General features: G+C 41.2%; 1 protein-coding gene and 1 pseudogene across 1 annotated transcript; one reads left to right on the forward strand and one right to left on the reverse strand.

Annotated features, from left to right (window-relative positions):
- Positions 1-445: 445 nt before the first annotated feature.
- LOC148160523 (uncharacterized) lies at positions 446-1,285 on the reverse strand (annotated as a pseudogene).
- Positions 1,286-6,202: 4,917 nt separating this feature from the next.
- LOC106904007 (NACHT, LRR and PYD domains-containing protein 3-like) lies at positions 6,203-17,998 on the forward strand. The gene is made up of 9 exons (XM_088011973.1): positions 6,203-6,284; positions 7,678-7,972; positions 8,415-10,212; positions 11,298-11,477; positions 13,485-13,661; positions 14,409-14,585; positions 14,925-15,101; positions 15,540-15,692; positions 16,538-17,998. Exons 2-9 carry the CDS (start codon positions 7,690-7,692, stop codon positions 16,542-16,544), a joined length of 2,952 nt encoding a protein of 983 aa, XP_087868099.1. The 5' UTR covers positions 6,203-6,284; positions 7,678-7,689; the 3' UTR covers positions 16,545-17,998.
- The last annotated feature ends 848 nt before the right edge of the window (positions 17,999-18,846 follow it).

Consider the following 18,846-nt stretch of genomic DNA (forward strand, 5'->3'; position numbering starts at 1 on the left):
CCTCCCCCCACTCTTCAAAAAATGAAAATATGCAATATTTTCTGTTTTTCCAGCGTGGCGTCTTGGGGATAGACGGAGGGACAGATGGGCGTCTTTAGTGAAAACAAGGACTTTGCGCACACTGTGTGCGTGAGTACAACTCGAACTGGCTTGGAGTCGACAACGGACCACAACAGAGGATCCCACGAAAAGAAAGAGACATGGGTGAACTTAACCCTTGTAGAAATGGGGTCCAACCGAGCCCACACATGTAAAACTTGTATCATTTGCCATAGTCCTCTACGTTTGCCTCAGTCCTCGCACGCACAAGGGTTAAATACACACGGGGAGATAAGAAAACAAAAACGAAAACAAAAACAGCTGAATCGATAAAGGGAAACAATCAACAACCAAAGGTGGAGGAAATTAAGAAAACTCAGGGCAAATGAAACTGCGTGTCAAGGTTTCAACAGCACGAGAATGTAATAAAACTGCCTCTCTTTTTCTGGTGCTTCTTGGTTTCATTTTCAAAACATGACAAGAATATGTTGTCGACAAACTTTTGTTCCATTAAAGCCAGGGACCATCCAGCAGAGAAGCCCAAGGTTTTAGTTATGTCATTGAAAACCTTCTGGCTCAGACTTGGAAGCCATTTCTGCTTGATTTCAAATTCCATTTAGCCCAGATTTTGTCAACTACTAATTCTTCTGTCTTTCAGGTAGAGACAGCAACACGTCTTTGACTTCCTGATGCCTCTACACATCAGCCATTTCACAAAAAGCCGTATTGTCTCTTTTCTCTCATTCTCACATGACTTTCTGAGATCTTCAATTCCACGCCTCATCGTTATCAGTTCCTGGATGGTAATGATGACAGGTTGCACCAAAGAACTGAATCTTAAACACACCTTTAGCAGCTCTTTGGGTTCTTCGAAGGGAGACTTGACCGCCAATATCACACGCTTTAAGAAAAACATGTTAAATGTCTCTGCACACTCAGATTCAAAGTCCTCGTTCAATACCCATAGCTTGAGCAAAGGCCTGAGAAACGACGTTTCTAAATATGACTTTTAAGTCTCTATATTTGTATTGGTGGTAATTGGGTTCAAAACCACATCTGAAAAGACCTGTGTTAAATACCTCAGCAGATATTTAGTCCTCTCTCTGAAGCTTTCATCTTGGTGTCCTGTTGCCAAATTTTCCCAATCTTCTTCTGAAATATGGCGGATAAATTCTTCAATTGCAGGAATTACACAGTCTTCGACTAAAACCTGGAGTTCTTCTCTTAGTACATCTGTGATTCCCATTTTGATAAATTAAACTCAGATCTGTTACCACTGGAACTGACTTGGAATGTAGCAGAACTCTACAGTCATATTTGGAGTATTTAGAGTTTTTCCAAATAATAGAGCAGGGGCCACCAACACGGTGCCCACGGGCACCTGGTCACCCGAAAGTTCTAAAAATAGGCATTGTCATTAGGGAAAGGTAAATGTTTCTAGGCGTATATTTATATGTGATATATAGTCTTGTACCGGCATTGTGTGAGATATAGAGCAAGGGTGAGATGAGCTGCGAGCTGGACTGCTTGGTGGAAGGAGGCTGTCTGAACCAAATGAACAATGGGACCGAGTACACAGAGGTCCGTCAGCATCAGTCTGACCACCACCTGCTCCGCTTCTACTTCGTGACCCGCATCTTCTCCAGATACATGCAGAGCCAAGGATCGTTTTGCGTGGAACAACCTGCAAAAAACAGACTAAAACTGGGAGAAAAAAAGGTTAATTCCACCAAAACCTGACAAATGCTGACCATGTGAAGGGAGTCTAACAGGACAAAAGTGAGTTGAACTTTAGTTCTGCTAGTGAAGTTACAATATGTTAACCACTAGGGGGCTGCAGCAGTAAAAAGTGCAGTGTGATTGGGGAGAGATTAAACAAGGAGAGGTTTAATAGGGTATATGCCACGAGAGGTGGTGACGTACTTCCGTTTAGATTTATGCCACATAGAATGTGTCCGGTAGCCTGTGCTTCCATATAGTTCTCAGCACTTGTGAGAATGTAGAAGTCACGGGAAGTGACATATCTTCGAGCAACTGGCACAACATCCGAATTTTGTTGTGTACCGTTGTGTCCGGTGAGTAGCAGGTGTAATAAATTTGTCAGTTTTTTCTGCTTCCCTACTGATGAGGAGTTACGGAAAAAATGGATAGTGGCTATCCGGAGAGCTAACTTAGCCATCAAAGCTCACACTAGAGTTTGTAGCCGGCATTTCAAACGTGAGGACATACAAGAGCCTGAGTCTGAAATCAGAAGACGAAGGTTAAAAAAGGGAGCTGTATCTGCTCTCTTCCAGTGGAATAATTTTTCCCTTCCACGACCGGGGGTTTGGGAGAGGAGGAAAAGACCACTACCAGAGGACAGCGAGGAGGAGGCTAACCCACCGGCTAATGTCTGTACTAAGGAACACGATTATGCCTCAGCTCCAGACCCTGCAGTTGTGGATTTGATTTTGGAGGAAAACAATACTCTCCGGGAGGAAATCCGCCAACTACGGAAACAGGTGGAGAGCCTTAGTCTGAGGTAGCGATTTGGCATTCAACGTTTTGCATTATAGGACAAGGACATTAGATTCTTCACAAGGCAAAGCTGTGACTGTGTGTGACACGTAACATTTACAAAGCACTTACTGGCTAGCTTAGCTGTGTTATACACATATACAGGCATTTCGGAGAACTTAAAACAATCACTTACCTTGGAAGTCCTTTATGAAACTGCACACATACAGCTTAAAACCCTTGTCCTTTTTCGACGTCGGAGTTGTTGAAGCTGCTTCAATAATCCGATAAACGTCGTTAACGTTTACTTTGGGCAAATCCAGCAAGGACCGAGTGAAAAACTCCATCGCCTAACACAGAGTGACCTGCGAACCGGAAGCATTCTATGTGGCTAAAAAATGCGGAAGTGCTAAAACGGAAGTCCCTGGCATATACCCCATTGAATGATGCAAATGGTTATGAATAAAAAAAAGGAGTTTTGCAAAAGAAATGACAAAACTCACAAATGTATTAATAGAAAGTTGGGCCAGGTGAGCCGATCAAAGAGAACAAAACGGTACAGCAGGGGGCCAACCCTATACAGGGCCGTCGAAGCCCCTTCTAGTACCGGACTAACGCCAAAAATGATTCTACTCCAAAAGAAAGAGCGAAAACAGGACAACCGGTCCCACCAGGCCAAAATGACAACGCAAAAAATTGTGAAACTTATTTTCAGTTATACTAACTGTATTAAAAAAATAAGAAAAACTATCTGGGCCTCATTGAAAACCTATTTCAAATCATTTCAATTTCAAAATAAAACAGAATATGCATGTAGCTCCTGATTGTTTTATCTACTGCAATGGTGCAATATTTCCAGCAACTCCTCTGACAGAAAACTGATAAGTATTTCAAGATCAGCCACTTTTGAATTTGCAAAGATAAATAAAGCTTTCAATGTGCGTGTACAAAACCTGTTTATGAAGCCTCATTTCTGTGTAACTGCTATGTTCACAAAGGGCACAAAATATTTGAGGACATGAGGCAAGAATGAGTGTTTCTTGAACTTTTGTTTTGGTCCGGCTGCTTTGATTTTTTTGTGAAGGGAAAAAGAGAGAGTTAAATACCCTTCCAGTTTTTCACCTGGTCTTCCAGTTTTAGTCTGTTTTTGCAGGTTGTTCCACGCAAAACGATCCTTAGATGCTGCCATAAAGAGAGAGAGGAAACGGGACATGGAGGTTTGGCCCATGAGAAGTAGCAAATGTATCTAAATTGTAGCAACCAAGTTGTTCATAATAGCTGTCTGTTGATGGAATGACTTGTGTATTTTTAGTCAAGGACACCCTCAATTACCTCATGGACTTGGACCTCTCCCAGTCTGAGGATAAGATGGAGTTCTTGTTTTTTTAGATGTCCCAGGTGGTGCAATCTGACCAGATAAGTACATGACAAATTAAAGCTAATTTATGCTTCTGACTCTCCACAGGTTATTGACTACATTGAAGCTTTCTTTAGCATTAAGGCTAATTTTTAGTATCAGAACGCTGGATCCAAACCGACGGGCACACTTTGGCAGGCCCCTTAAAATTTCTGCAGGAATTTTCTAGTTTGGTACCTACAGGTCAAAATGTTAAACTTAAAAATTAGAAGTGTAATTACCAAATTTGGCCACTTGATGGCAGCATAGGTTCGTCCTGGAGTAATGCATAGATGTTGGAACAAACCCAGTCTACATTATAACTTATGATGGTAGAAGTCATAAGATTAATAAATAATACACATATTGGAATTATAATTAAAATGACTACATATTTATTAAAACATCAACTTAAGCTTTTTTGCCAGTTGGCACTTTAATGTAGAACTATTTCAAAGAAATAGCAAACCATCACAATGTTTGTCTTCAGGCCGTCTGCTCTGTGGGAGCAGTGTCTCAAACAGAATCAGATCAGACAGCTTCAAGTATACAGTCAAACAAGGTGCTTTAAGAGTCACTGGACTCTGACTGGCCTACTGAGCCGTGACGCTGTTTGAAATGTGCCAATGTCCTGAGCTGTAGAGTGACCCTGCAGTCCAAAAGCCATGAGATAGCCATGACTTTGGCCATCACAAGGAGTAGTTATTGACTGAAAACTTTCTTTGAAAGTCTGGTTAAGAAGCAGTTTGTTAGAAAATGCAAGATCATTCTACGCTCAATGATTTTCTCTCATATAGATTGTTGCATTACCAGATGGTTGATGGGAGACAATAGAGAGATGTTGTTGGTTTAGGCCATATTTTATAACTATGACACTGTCAACCATTTACCCCTTCATATAGCAAAAACATTCTAGAGTCAAATGTGAGGCCATCTGTGTGCCAACAGAAACTTTGCCCAAACCGGGACGTGCAAGCAATGCAGAAACGATGCAATCAAGAGCTGGTTGAAATTCTTGTACAACAGTGTGACAGACTTATAAACATGTTAAATGCCTCTGGCATGTTGAAATCTGTTGTAACATGGCAGACATTTAACCTTTTCAAGCTGTGTCAAACTGGTTATGTAACCTAAACCCTGGAAGCTAACGGGGCTCAAGGTTTGATTGGATATTATCTTAAGGATTGTGTGGGTGGGATATACAGGTGAGAATCATTATAGCAAGTTGAACTATTTGACTTAATTTAATAAATTAATTTTAAAAAATCCCTAATTATTTAGGAAAACAATACCAAAATGTTATCAGACTCTCAGGTCTACATGAGGAATAACATCAAGCTTTTACAGAAATTAATACATTTATTGAAGAAAAAAGCATGCTTCATTTTAAAAATAACACATTTCAGGTCCACATGTAAAATAATTGCAAGACTTTTTTGTGTCTGTAGATTTAAACATTTTTCAAGATGTTTAAATGAATTAAATTTAGTTAATTTACAAAGCATGACTTCCCAACAAATGTACTGTAAAGACACTCAACCAAAGACATCGTGTCTATATTCAGAAATATTTAGTCAGATTAATCAAATCATGTAAATTCAAATTCAAAAACACTCATCCTGGGTCTATCCTATTTACTGAACAATGCAATAAAGTCTGTTTATTTCAATTGGTAAGAAGTTTGTTTGTTTGTTTTTTCAATCTGAGGAAACTCAGCTGATTACATCAAGTCACTGACTTTGCAGCAAACCCTGATACTGAGCAGCAACTATTATTATTATTAGTCTTGTTTTTATTGTAGTTGTTTTTTTTTTCTTGTTGTTTTTATTGCAGTTTTTGGGTAAAACTAGGGTGCAATGTAAATGGACTAAGATCCTAAAATGTGTTTTAAACATGAAGAATGTCTTGTTATAAGTCTTGTAACAAGATATTTTTCATGTTCTAAGTGAAATAATCTGCCAGTGCAACTAGCACTTTATATTAATGAATTACGTACTTAGAACGTAAGTACGTAATTCTTTCTGAAAAGTTACTTGTAAGTTAGTTTTGTCGTATTTCAAGTGCACTCACCTGTTTACACTAGAACCTAGATCAAAACGTAAGGTTAGTAAGGCTTGGTGTTTTTGCAGTGCATACCAGGTTAAATCTGAACTTGATGATCTTCATTTGTTTCCTTGTAAAGCAAAGATTATCAGAGAGGATCCCTAACATGTTTCAACACATATGTACACACCTATTCTGTAAGAAGGGGGCGTCGGTGGGTCATGTATAACAAGATCAGGAGAAACCGGTCTGCTTGGCTCAGACTCCATTTGTGAGCAGAGCAGAAGGAGAACCAAAAATCTGGATCAGGGTGAGTGTTTACTCCATATTTTTCTTGTTTCCCTACTGTCTTGAGAGGGTTTATTCTCTTTGAGCTTTTTGGACCGCAGTGAATATTTTAAAACTCAATTTTTGCAGTTTAGTCAAACTGAAATTGTATATTAGCTGTGAGAGGGAGGGGAGGGCTTCATGAGTCAGGCATGATACGATCAGGAGAAACAGGTTATTTATTTGGCTTCACTGGCTTTTAAAAAAATATCCCTATTAAATACTTGTACTTGCATAACATGATAGGATTTTTTCTAAACACTCAACCTTGGCAAAAACTAGGCTTATGGTCTGATTTTCAAATCATGCTATGTAAAATTACTCATCAATCATATTTTGTCACCTTCCAGTGGTATTTTTGTGAGTCAAACTCAAAGTATTGCATAATTGGGAAGTGAAAGAAAACTGAGGTATGGTGTTGTGATTTGCGACGAAAATAAGCAACCTTCATTTCAGTCTGGGCTGCACAGTTTTTGAAAGCTCGTAAAGTTGCAGTCATACATGTACCTTGTTTATCAGTGAGAAAAAATGTTCTGGAACCAGAAACTCATTTTCAGAGTAATTCCACTTAGAGTTCCTAGAAAGAGTTTGCTGAACCTTCTTTCAGAACAGATTTCATTTTCCAGACTGTAAATTAGTGACATCCACCTTAGTCAATTCTGAAAATGATAATTAGCAGGAAGGAATCTCAATATTTTCTACTACTCAGTGTAACCAGACAACTATACTGTGAAAAAAACACATCTCTAATTTACAGTAAAATACCAGCAGCTGTTGTTGCCATAATTTTACCGTATAAAAACGGTAAATTCCTGTAAAATTCTGGCAACCACAGCTGCCAGTATTTTACCGTAGACCCATCCGTCCATTCATTTTCTGTACACCCTTGTCCCTAGTGGGGTAAGGAGGGGTCATGTTGCCTATCTCCAGCGAAACATTTTGGGCGAGAGGCGGGGTCACCCTGGACAGGTTGCCAGTCTGTCACAATTTTAGTGTAGATTATACAAAAACTTTTTACATTGCACAGATTAGATGCTTCAGTTGTTGTTGCAAACCAACTGAAGCAGCTCCGTACAGCAAGATGGAGATGATTTAAGATGGAGAAACATTTGGTGCTTACATCAGTTCTCTTATTGTCAGGCTCTGACATGTCAGAGCAGAGCTGCAAGAGCAGCTGCTCAGACTTCAGTTGACTACAAATCCATGTGCTCTGACATGTCTATGGTGATGTCTACACACAATGTTATAGTATGCCAATTTTTTTCAGAATTTCTCCCTACAGCAAACTTCAGTGTGAAAGCTGTACACTTTTGAAGGAGGCCTCTGATTAGATGAAAAACCAAGAGATTTTCTAACATATTTTCTTCTGATTTAAGTTGTAGGTCGAGATGTGCGAGGATGAAAAGCTTGCTGGCATCCTGGATGATATAGTTGATGATGAATTCCGTCGCTTCAAATGGCTTCTAGAGAAAGAGACCTGGAATGGAATGGAGCCCATCAAAACCTCCAAGTTGGATAGGGCAGAGAGGCAGGACGTCGTGGACCTAATGGTGCAGAAATACCAGTTTGCTGGAGCTGTAATGGTTATGGGGATTATTATGGAAAAGATCAACAGAAATGACCTGGTGAAGAAGCTCAGTGACCTGAGTCTTGAAGCTGCAGTAGTTGAAGGTCAGTAACAGACAGAAGGACTTCATATCCTTCTGAGCCCAAAACTGATCCAAAGGAGAGTCAGTTCTGGATTTCAGATGCTTGACCCAGAGGTACATAAGACAAGAAACCCGTGTTTCTTGTCTTATGTACCCCTGGTCTTATGTACCTTAGACCACATGATGGTGGCCTAAAGTCCAACAGAGTCCATTTACAATTCATGTAAATGGAGTCTATGAATAAGAGTGCATTTATTAATAGGCAAAGTTGTACAATTTTCCCTCTTTACATTTTTCATTTTCATGTGTGCCATTTTCGGTCTCAAGTTTCGTCTGAATTAAATGCTCATGGTCTGTAGTTGCAATTACCCCCTCGATTAAATAACTTGACATAAAAACAATAAATTTAGTCTGAGTCTTAATTTGCTGAATGTTTCCTCTTGTATCTTTGCTTCTTTGTTCAGATTTTGCTGGTCGGTGTCAACATGGCCATAAAGAATATCTGAAGAAGACATTCCAGTGTCTCCGTGAAGGCATTGCAGAAGCTGGAAAGAAAACCTTTCTAAATGATATCTACACAGAGCTCTACATCTTGGATGGAGGAACTGGACAGGTTAATAATGAACATGAGGTCAGACAGATTGAAACAGCAACCAGCAAACCAGGAAAAACAATACAACTAGACGACATCTTTAAACCCAAACCTGAAAAAAACGAACCAATCAGAACAGTGATGACAAAGGGAGTGGCTGGCATTGGGAAAACAGTCTTAACACAGAAGTTCACTCTCGACTGGGCTGCAGACCAAACCAACCAGAACATCCAGTTCATATTTCCATTCACTTTCAGAGAGCTGAACACATTGAAAGAGAAAAGGTTCAGCTTGGTGGAACTAATTCATAAATTCTTTATTAAAACCAAAGATGTCTGTGGCTTTGAACAGTTGCAGGTTCTGTTCATCTTTGATGGCTTGGATGAGAGTCGACTTCCTCTGGACTTCCACAACACAGAGATCCTGACTGATGCTACAGAGTCCAGCTCAGTGGATGTTCTGCTGACAAACCTCATCAGGGGGAAACTGCTTCCCTCTGCTCTCCTCTGGATAACCACACGACCTGCAGCAGCCAATCAGATCCCTGCTGAGTTTATTGACATGGTCATAGAGGTCAGGGGGTTCACCGACTCACAGAAGGAGGAGTACTTCAGGAAGAAATTCAGAGATGACGAGGAGAAGGCCAACAAGATCATATCCCACATCACAGCATCCCGAAGCCTTCACATCATGTGCCACATCCCAGTCTTCTGCTGGATCACTGCTGATGTTCTGGAGGATGAGTTGAAGAACAAAGAGGGAGGAGAGCTGCCCGTGACCCTGACTGAGATGTACATCAAGTTCTTGGTAGTTCAGATCAAAATCAAGAAGAAAAAGTATGACGGAGGAGCTGAGCAAGATCTAGACGTCAGCAAGATGGTTCAGTCTCTGGGAAAACTGGCTTTGGAGCAGCTGCTAAATGGAAACCTCATCTTCTATAAATCAGACCTCCAAGATTGTGGCATAGAGATCAAAGACGCTTCTTTCTCAGGAGTGTTCACTGAGATCTTTAAAGAGGAGAAGGGGATGGGCAAAACCTCGGTCTACTCCTTTGTTCATCTGAGCATCCAGGAGTTTCTGGCTGCCGTCTACATGCTCCACAGTTTCACCACAAGGAACACAGAGGTAATGAAGATGTTCCTGGAAGAAGATGACCACTCATCTTTGTATTACTTCTTGACTTTTTTCATGACGTCCAAGAAAACAGACCATGGCTACTCACTGGATGAGTTCCTGAAGAAAGTCATGGAGAAATCCCTCAGCAGTGAAAATGGCCACCTGGACCTGTTTGTCCGCTTCCTTCATGGTCTCTCTGTGGAGTCCAACCAAAAACTCCTAGGAGGCCTGATGGGTCAGACAGAGAACAGCCCAGAAACGATCCAGAGAATCACCGACATTCTGAAGAAGATGAACACTGATGATATCTCTCCTGATAGAAGCATCAACATCTTTTACTGTTTGATGGAGATGAACGACCTCTCATTTTGTAAGGAGATTCAACAGCTCCTGGAATCAGGGAAGAAACTCTCAGAGGTCCAGTGCTCAGCTCTTGCCTACATGCTGCAGATGTCCGAGGAGGTTCTGGATGAGTTGGACCTGGAGAAGTACAACACATCACCAGATGGACGACAGAGACTGGTTCCAGCTGTGACAAACTGCAGGAAGGCTGTGTGAGTCCAGATGTCTTCATGGTCTGAATGCCGATTTGGCCTTGCTGTCCTCATGTTTCTTCTTCATTCTTCAAGAGATTGCTTCTGGGCATTTTTTTGGCCTTTAACATCTTCCTTCACCCTTTGGACTATTTCAACCATTCAAATATCTTAATGTTCTGCTCATCCAGGACAGCACTGTTGCAGCGTTTGGTACTTAGAGATTTTTTTTTTTAAATCATTTTTAAAAAGTATCCCACTTTTATCAGTTCTTGTGTTGAAATTAATAGAAAATGCTGACAACTCAAGAAAATCTCTGTTTTATATGAAAGACCCAATCATCCAGAGACATTTTTTAAACTTCTAACCCCTCTTGACTCACTGGGCTGCTACCACATGATTCACCACTTAGGATCTTTAGCTGTTTTTATAAACTCTCTGTTTAGGTCAGGGGTCCCCAAACTTTTTTCTGCGAGGGCCACATGACTGTTCCTTTTTCTGGTCGGGGCCGGTCTTAAGAGAAAGAAACCTTAGAAAAGTTTTGTTGACCGGGGGGGTGCAGGGAGAATGAAACCTTGGAGGGGGGGGAGGTGCATTGGATTACTGCCGACGACATATTCGCGTTTGTAGATAGATTTTTACCCAGAATGCAAATGGAAAAAAACCGTGAGCGAAACGGTGACTGGTACTGACTAGTATATATTCCATTGAGGGAAACTAAGTTTCATATCTTCTCAAGAGGCCCCCTGGTGGTTGAAGAAAAATCCCCATATATATATATAAATAAAAAAAAAGAAAACACTGAATGCTCTCTGGTATTGTTCAGGGGGCCGGACCAAATGAGGAGGTGGGCCGGATCCGGCATTGTTCAGGGGGCCAGACCAAATGAGGAGGCAGGCCAGATCCAGCCCACGGGCTGTAGCTTGGGGACCCCTGGTTTAGGTTTTATGGAAACTTGGACATTACGATTTCTTCTAACCCCCAACCCTTTGTTTCTTTGAGACAATGGACAGACCACTATAGATGCATGTTATCATATTTTATTCTGTGTTTATAACGGATTGTGTGATTGTAAATACAACTTAGTATTTCTTCTCTAATCACAGACTTGGTGGTGGCTGTTGGCTCTCGGAGACTGAATGTGAAGTTGTGGCCTCAGCTCTGCAGTCCAAGCGTTTCCATCTGACTGAACTGGAAATAAGTCAGTTCTGCAAACTGAAAGACTCTGGAATGAAGCATCTGTGTGAGATCCTGGAGAGTTCAGCCAGCATAGTGAAGAGTTTGAGGTTTGTGTTCTCTATTTCTCTAATAAAATCAGTCACGGATATTTTAACACGTGTACTGAATAATTTTATTCTGATGCATTATCTTTTAAAACAATATGTTGTCAGAATAGTATTTCTAAAATGCTTTACCTCATAAATGAATTATTTTTTATTATATCTGACTTTCAGACTGTTGAACTTTATTTTTCTCATATTAAAATGCTTTTGCCTGATGAACAAAAATGAGGAATATAAGTCAGTGTCTTCCAACACTTATTGTCATCAAGTAACCTGTGTATAATGTGTGCAGTATGCTGGATTGGAAGATTAATGCTTAGCTACATCAGTGTTAGGGGGGACGTCTGGAAAGGTTAAAGTTTTCAACCAATCCATAGAAAACGGATGAGGAGAAGACAGAGCACCAACCATACAAGCCTGATGTAGTACTTCACCACCTAGGGCTGAAACGATTCCTCGAATGATTCGAGTACCTCGATTACTAAAATTCCTCGAGGAAAATTTACCTGCCTCGAAGCTTCGTTAATTTATGTTTTATTAGTTAGCGCACCGTGTTCCGGCCGGGACTTCATTTGCGTTGCGCGGAGCTCTCACTTCCGCCTCTGAGTTGTTGACAAAAGCTAAGTCTCAGCGGCATAAAGTCCAATCTTCAAGATTGGCCCGTGGGGATTTTATTGATTGATGATAATGCCCGACCTTAAAATGACTGGGGGAATGCCTGGAGTACGGCAGCATTTCTCCTCCGGGGCTGCTGGTTGAAAGCGAACGGCGGGAAGAGCGCTGAGGTGAGCGGATAGCCTGAACAGGGCGGGCGGCTGAGTAGCTGATGCTTACCGTGTAAATGTAGCTTTACCGACGAACCGCACAATACATTTCATATCCCGGTCTGAAGAAACGGGTGGCGGAGCGCATCGTACATGGCTGGTAGATGAGTTTCTGAGTGTGACCAGTGAAGGTGTCGTAAATATCCCGTATTGCTTCCCCCCGTGTTCGTCCCCCGGTCTAACGGTTCGTCAGTCCGCTGGTCTATTTCCTCCCCTCCACCCCATGTTCGTTCATTCGCCCTCTCCTCCCACTCCAGGCGGCATTTCCCGTATTTTCAAACCCAAAGCGTGACAGGTTAGGTGGCAAGGTGAGTTTAATTAATCTATTAAACTCACTGAAGATGAATACATAAACTAAAAGCTGGATTGTAGACATTTTTTATAAGCATATTTGTGAGCCTGCCTCTTTGTTATTAAATTCAATATAATTTCAGATTTTTCTATAACTTTTCTTCTGGTTAACTTAGAAAGTGAGCTATTATTGTTACAGGTTAGTTTTCTAAACTACAAAAAAGCAACTGTTAGGGATGCTCAAATATGAAAAATTGGACTGATATTGATATCTGATAGTACTATGCCAGATTTACCAATATTTCATTTTATAATTTTTTTTTATCCGATTACTCGATTAATCGTAAGAATAATCGATAGATTACTCGATTACTAAAATATTCGTTTACAACAGCCCTATCACCACCACATCATCTTTAAAGAATTGCTCCTCCATTTTTTGTTCCATAAGCTCTTTTATCGGCATATTTTTTCTTCTCCAACAATTCTTCAGTGTTTTCATTTATTGCAGCTTAAGCCGCCTCTCAACATTGTGATCTTGTCTTTAGCTTTAGTCCTGCACAGGTTCATCTCTAATAAAGAAGTCAGAAAACATTGGATCGCTAATCATCTAGTTCAGGAGCTTTAAGTAAAAATGAGCTTCCAGTGATTTGGATGCAGATAAATAATGATTGCTGTAGAAACTTAGTCCAGACGTTGTTGTCTTGCACACCACAGGTGACTTAACGATAGATAAACTACATCAGTCAGCCCATTCTCCTCTGACATCAGTTCATCATGTTTCTATGATTTTTACATGCAGTGAATTTATTTAATTTCTACATTTGCATTGTTTTTTTGTTCATATTTCAGTTTTAACCTGCATCCTGTTGGCTTAACTATTTTCTTTGTTCAGGTTGGAGAGCTGCTGTTTGTCAGAGACCAGCTGGTCGTCTCTGTTCTCAGCTCTGAAGTCCAACCCGACCCATCTGACAGAACTGGACCTGAGTGGCAACACAGACCTGAAAGATTCTGGAGTGAAGGAGTTCTGTGGTTTCCTTCGTACTCCTGTCTGCATAATACAAAAACTGAGGTCAGAAACCGTGTTTTAGTTTAGAGCTGATGTTTCTTATGTGAAACTTTATCTTTGTCCACTTTCACCAATGGACAAATGTTGTTTTCTTGACCATTTGTGTTATTACCCCCTCGGCGAGTTACTGGAAAAGGCTCTTAAAGCTACTGGTTGCTAGTTAGTGATGTGGTGGAGATCTCTGGTGTAACATTGAGGAGGTGGAGAACCTGTTGGCTTTAAATGTCTGACCACCTCCTGCAGAGATGACAGTCACAGGTTCACAGCTGTCAAAGACGACAAAGCAGGGCACCAAGACGTATCTGGGCCTCTGTGGAGGTGACTCTCTCAATAAAATGCTGCAAAACGTTTCACCTGCAGCAGGCCAGGGTTCAGTCCGGTCTGTACAAATAAAACCCGAGGATCGTGACCATTTGACCCATCACATCAGAGACGTGTTTTCTTTTCACGTCCTTAGCGGTTTTTAGCAACGATGCCAGCAATCCTTTAATATTTGAACTGACACCTATGATGGGTCCGTCTTCCACAGGTTGCCATAGAAACTTAGTCCAGATGTTGTTGTCTTACACACAACAGTTTGATATATAATGTCAACCAGCCCATTCTCCTCTGACATCAGTTCATCATGTTTCTGTGATTTCTACAATCAGTGAATTTATTTCATTTCTGCATTTTATATTAATTTGTTCATATTTCAGTTTTAACCCTCAATTTGTTGACTTCAGCTCATTTGTTTTAATCTATTTTCAGACTGCAGGACTGCGGGTTGACAGAGATCAGCTGTGCTTCTCTGGTCTCAGCTCTGAGGTCCAACCCGTCCCATCTGACAGAACTGAACCTGAGCCTCAACTACGGCCTGAAAGATGCCGGAGTGAAGGAGCTTTGTGGTTTTCTCCAGACTCCTTTCTGCAAAATAAAGATTTTGAGGTCAGAAGCCATATTTTTAGTTTAACGCCGATATTTCTGATGTGAAATTTGTAGGCATATGGCGGATATTTATGTGATCTACACCGAGGCTCTCCATGGAAAAGTTTGTTTCTTCTTCTTCTCTGGCTTGGTCCGGTTGAAGTTTCTTTGTTGTTAATAAAGCATCATGTCCAACCAGTCACAGCGCTAATTTCACAGGCATTAACCACGTCTGCAGAGAGAAGGTCAAAAGTTGTTTTTTATTTGGATAAAACAATAAAAAAACAATTGGATATTTCTTTGTTCAGTTTTAAGCCGTATCCTGTTGATTTCAGCTCACGCGTCTTATTCTGTACTCAGACTGAGCAGCTGCAGTTTGTCAGAGGTCAGCTGTGCTTCTCTGGCCTCGGCTCTGAAGTCCAACCCATCCCATCTGACAGAACTGAACCTGAACTACAACAAACACCTGAAAGATGCTGGAGTCAAAGAGCTCTGTGGTTTCCTACAGAGTCCTGACTGCAAAATACAAAAACTCAGGTGCAAGCTTATTTCCCTTCATATCTCAGTGAATACTTTGGTATAATTCATTTGAAAAACAAAGGTCATGTCTTCTGCTCTAATAAATATTTTTCCTGAATTTGTTCCTGGACTTGGAGCTAAGGTCCCTAAAGTCAGTTTTACATTAAGTGTTCTTTGTGACGCCATGTCTTTGTGGCTGTGCAATAATTAATGTATCTGCATTAATCTACATTTGTTTGCATTTCCTCTGAAATTTCCCCTAATTTGTTCACTTTCTGTAAAAAATGTAATAATTTGGCTGCAGAAGCTGAGTTTGTATCGACGCGTACGCTGGTGGAGCTGATATTTTAAGAGTTGAAGTCTTTGTGAACGCAGCAGCATGATGTCATTGATATTAAGTAGCGATCTTTAACTGGTTCTGTTGGCTTCAGCTCACGTCTTGTGTTGTTTATTCAGTTTGGTGAACTGCAAGCTGTCAGAGGTCAGCTGTGCTTCTCTGGCCTCGGCTCTGAAGTCCAACCCTTCCCATCTGAAACGACTGGACTTGCTGTCGAACAAACTGAAGAGGTCAGATGTTCAGCAGCTGAAGGATCTCGTAGAGACTGTAAGGTCAGTAGATGGTTGTGAGCGAGTCCGGCTACGGTCAGCAGTACTGAACCAAACCCAGTCCAAAGCATCAAAGCGAAGCTGCAGTGTTTCCAGTAAAGCTGCATGCTGAATGGCGACATGCCAAGGAGATAGAATCTTGTTGTGTTCCTGTTTCCAGGAATTCAAGCTCGATATCAGCTGCTGGTTTTTCAGCATGTCTCCAGACTGCGTGCTCGTAATTGTTCAATCTGTAGAAGCATCTCAGATCTGATCTAAGACTGTTTGTTCTCCCTGTTCAACAGAAACAAACTGATAAAGTTTCATGTTTGTCCCTGCTCTGAGATCAGTCTAAGTGGCTCTTATTTCACAAACCGTCATTACGTTTAGCCACCAGGTGGTCTTTCTGCTGAAGTCCACTCGTCACAGCTGGACATTTGTCCTTCTGTCCTTAGTTTCATCCAGACGTGTTCAGGGACAGCCTCCGTGTTTATTACTCAGCTGATGTTTCAACGGCAGACGAGGTGTTCACCAGCAGCAGCAGTGTGTGTGTGTGTGTGTGTGTGTGTGTGTGTGTGTGTGTGTTTTGGATGGAGCAGCAGGAAATCCCTCACCAAAGTGTTTGTGAACCTCAGCAGTTTATTTCCTCTGTTTACTTGAATGGAGCCGTCCGAGGACGCTAAGTGTGTGTACGTGTGTGTGAGCTTGGAGTTCATTGTGTTCACTCCAGCGTGATAAGATGAGAGCTGAAGGTAAGGTTTCCCTCCTGCTCTTTCCACTGGATGAGCTGCATCAGTGACTGTGAGCTGATGAAGAGAGGCTGGAAGCGCTCACCGATCTCCTCTGCTGCTCCTTTCTTCTCTCTGCAGGGCGTAGTGATCTCGGAGAAAAGAGAGAAGCATCGCTGTGTCCTGACGATCCTCCTGATGACCTGCTTGAAGAGGCAGTTTAAAAGAGATTCACGATGATGAACTTTATCCTGTTTATTTTCTCATATCTGTTGTTAAAGTTTCAAAAGCGTTCTGATTAAGGAGACGTGAGTCGGCTGATTCCATCTCATCAGAGCAGATGGTACAGATCCAGGCTATGTTCTAACATCTTAGTTAGTAATATGCTTAGTTATACACCGCAGTTATCAAACACGCGACCGATTCAAGAAGTGGTTCGCCAATTTGCTTGTGAATCAAAAACAAATGGCAAAACGCTGCTGTTTCACCTGTCACATTTTCTTATTTTAGGACTTTATTGCATGTGCGTTTGCAATTAATTTGCGCACCTTTGTGCGATGCAACCTAGGGATGATTCCTCGAATGACTCGAGTTCCTCAATTATGAAAATTCCTCGAGGAAAATGCATCTGCCTCGAAGCTTTGTTAAACTATGTTTTATTTTTTAGCGCACCGTGTTCCGGCCGGGTCATTATTTGTGTTGGGCAGCGCTCTCACTTCTCCCTATGAGTTGTTGCTAAGCGCTAGCAGCATAACGTCAGATTTTCTGGGTTTTTATTGTTTTCTGTGGGACCTATAAGCATTTTTAAATGAACTGGCGTGACGGCCTTTCTCCTCCCGTAACTCCATGTTTCGAGAGAGAGGGATTTTTCCACAGTATTCTATTAATAACAGTAATCGCTGCAGTACTCAATTACTAAAATATTCCAGTCCTCGGACCCTCTCCTAAGGTTCACACATCAGACAGTAATAATAAATCATTACTTGTCAAAAAAAAAAAAAAAATACAAAACAACACTGAGGAACCTGTATTCTAATTTCCTTCTTATTTCTGATGTTTTCAAATGTGAAGTGTCAAATGAGCTGTAATGTGTTTTTGACACATTCTGACAAAGCGCTTCATCTGCGCCCTGCGAGCCTGAGCACAGTAAAGGTTTTTATTTTTAAGTTATAAAGAAATAAGTTCCCAAGGTTTGCAACAAGCTTGGGATCCTCCATTGTTTGATATGAACAGATTAAGTCTATAATCAGAATTGATGTATTAGTATCACAGACATGTTGTGCTTGTTTATTCAGTTTAAGGCGTCACGTTGTTTTCACTTGGCCTGTTTTACGTGCGTCGTTCCCTCCATGTCGCAGTGGAAGCGAATGAAGCGCCGCGGCGCGTCGGCTCACGAGGAAAACCTCAGTGCTTCATGAAGCTTCATCTCGCCATCACTGCTGATATTGTGTCTCTTTGGATCGATGAAGATTGCGTTCAAAATCAGCTCCACTTTGTGGGTTCATGAGTTTTGATCTGAACTTGATTCAACTGGAAAGTTTCTCTCTGATTTATTTTCAGCTTGCAACTAAAACGAGCGGAATAAAACTCGATTCAACAGTTTCCAGGCTGCAGTTTTCTTCATCCTCATGCAGTTTTTAGATGTTTTTTTTTTTCATAATATTTTCTATCGATGTTTGGTCATTTTATCTACTGCTGCACTGAGCTCAGTGACTAAATGATGGTTTATTAGAGAGATGCAGCTTTTTTGATTATTTTATATCAAACATTTTTTTATTTTCTTCTTTATGAAGGTTAACATCTAAAACGTAAAAATAAAGTTTATTGCGCTTCAGCATCTCCTTTACTTGCATTAGAAACACTTTCTGGAGCAGCTCAAATATTTTTGTACCCAAGAATCAGACCTTTATGACGCATCTAAGGTGCTTTTCCAGGCATTGATCACTAGGGTGCACCAAAGATCCTTCTCTGAATCCAAACCTGCTGCAGTTTCTGTGGTCGTTCCTTTGGTCACCGCTAGTTCACCTGCAAACATCCATCTGGCTTAAGGCATAAGAAATTATTTTGAAAAGCTTCAATATTTTAGTGAAAGGCTCCAGGAAGGAAGATCATAGCGGCATTCAGGAGGAACATGAGATTAAAACATCACCTGATCCACAAAGGTTAGATCAGACAGCCAGCATTAAACCTTTGGTCAGGGTCAGGGGTTACGGTTAGGAGCCAGTGCCTGAGAGGGAAGCCACTGCAAGAGTACATCAGGCCCGAATAGTTTGAACTTCTTTTGTAATCCTCCCCTAATGGATCCTGTCTTGACGGATTAAAGCACATATGTCAAACTTGAGGCTCATGGGCCAAAACTGGCCTGCCTTGGCTTTTTGTGTGGCCCTCGAGACTCCAGACGCTAAATTACATCAAACAGTCCACCCAGTTTTCTGTGATTGTGGAAATTC

The sequence above is a fragment of the Poecilia mexicana genome, unplaced genomic scaffold, assembly GCF_051168715.1.
Source record: "Poecilia mexicana isolate PSO_F unplaced genomic scaffold, ASM5116871v1 scaffold_2, whole genome shotgun sequence".
Classification (NCBI taxonomy): Eukaryota; Metazoa; Chordata; class Actinopteri; order Cyprinodontiformes; family Poeciliidae; genus Poecilia; species Poecilia mexicana.

Coding starts and splice junctions, on each gene's coding strand:
- LOC106904007 (XM_088011973.1), top strand. CDS start 7,690: ATGTGCGAGGATGAAAAGCTTGCTGGCATCCTGGATGATATAGTTGAT. Junction 11,478..13,484: donor AGCATAGTGAAGAGTTTGAG/GTTTGTGTTCTC, acceptor TTCTTTGTTCAG/GTTGGAGAGCTGCTGTTTGT. Junction 13,662..14,408: donor TGCATAATACAAAAACTGAG/GTCAGAAACCGT, acceptor ATCTATTTTCAG/ACTGCAGGACTGCGGGTTGA.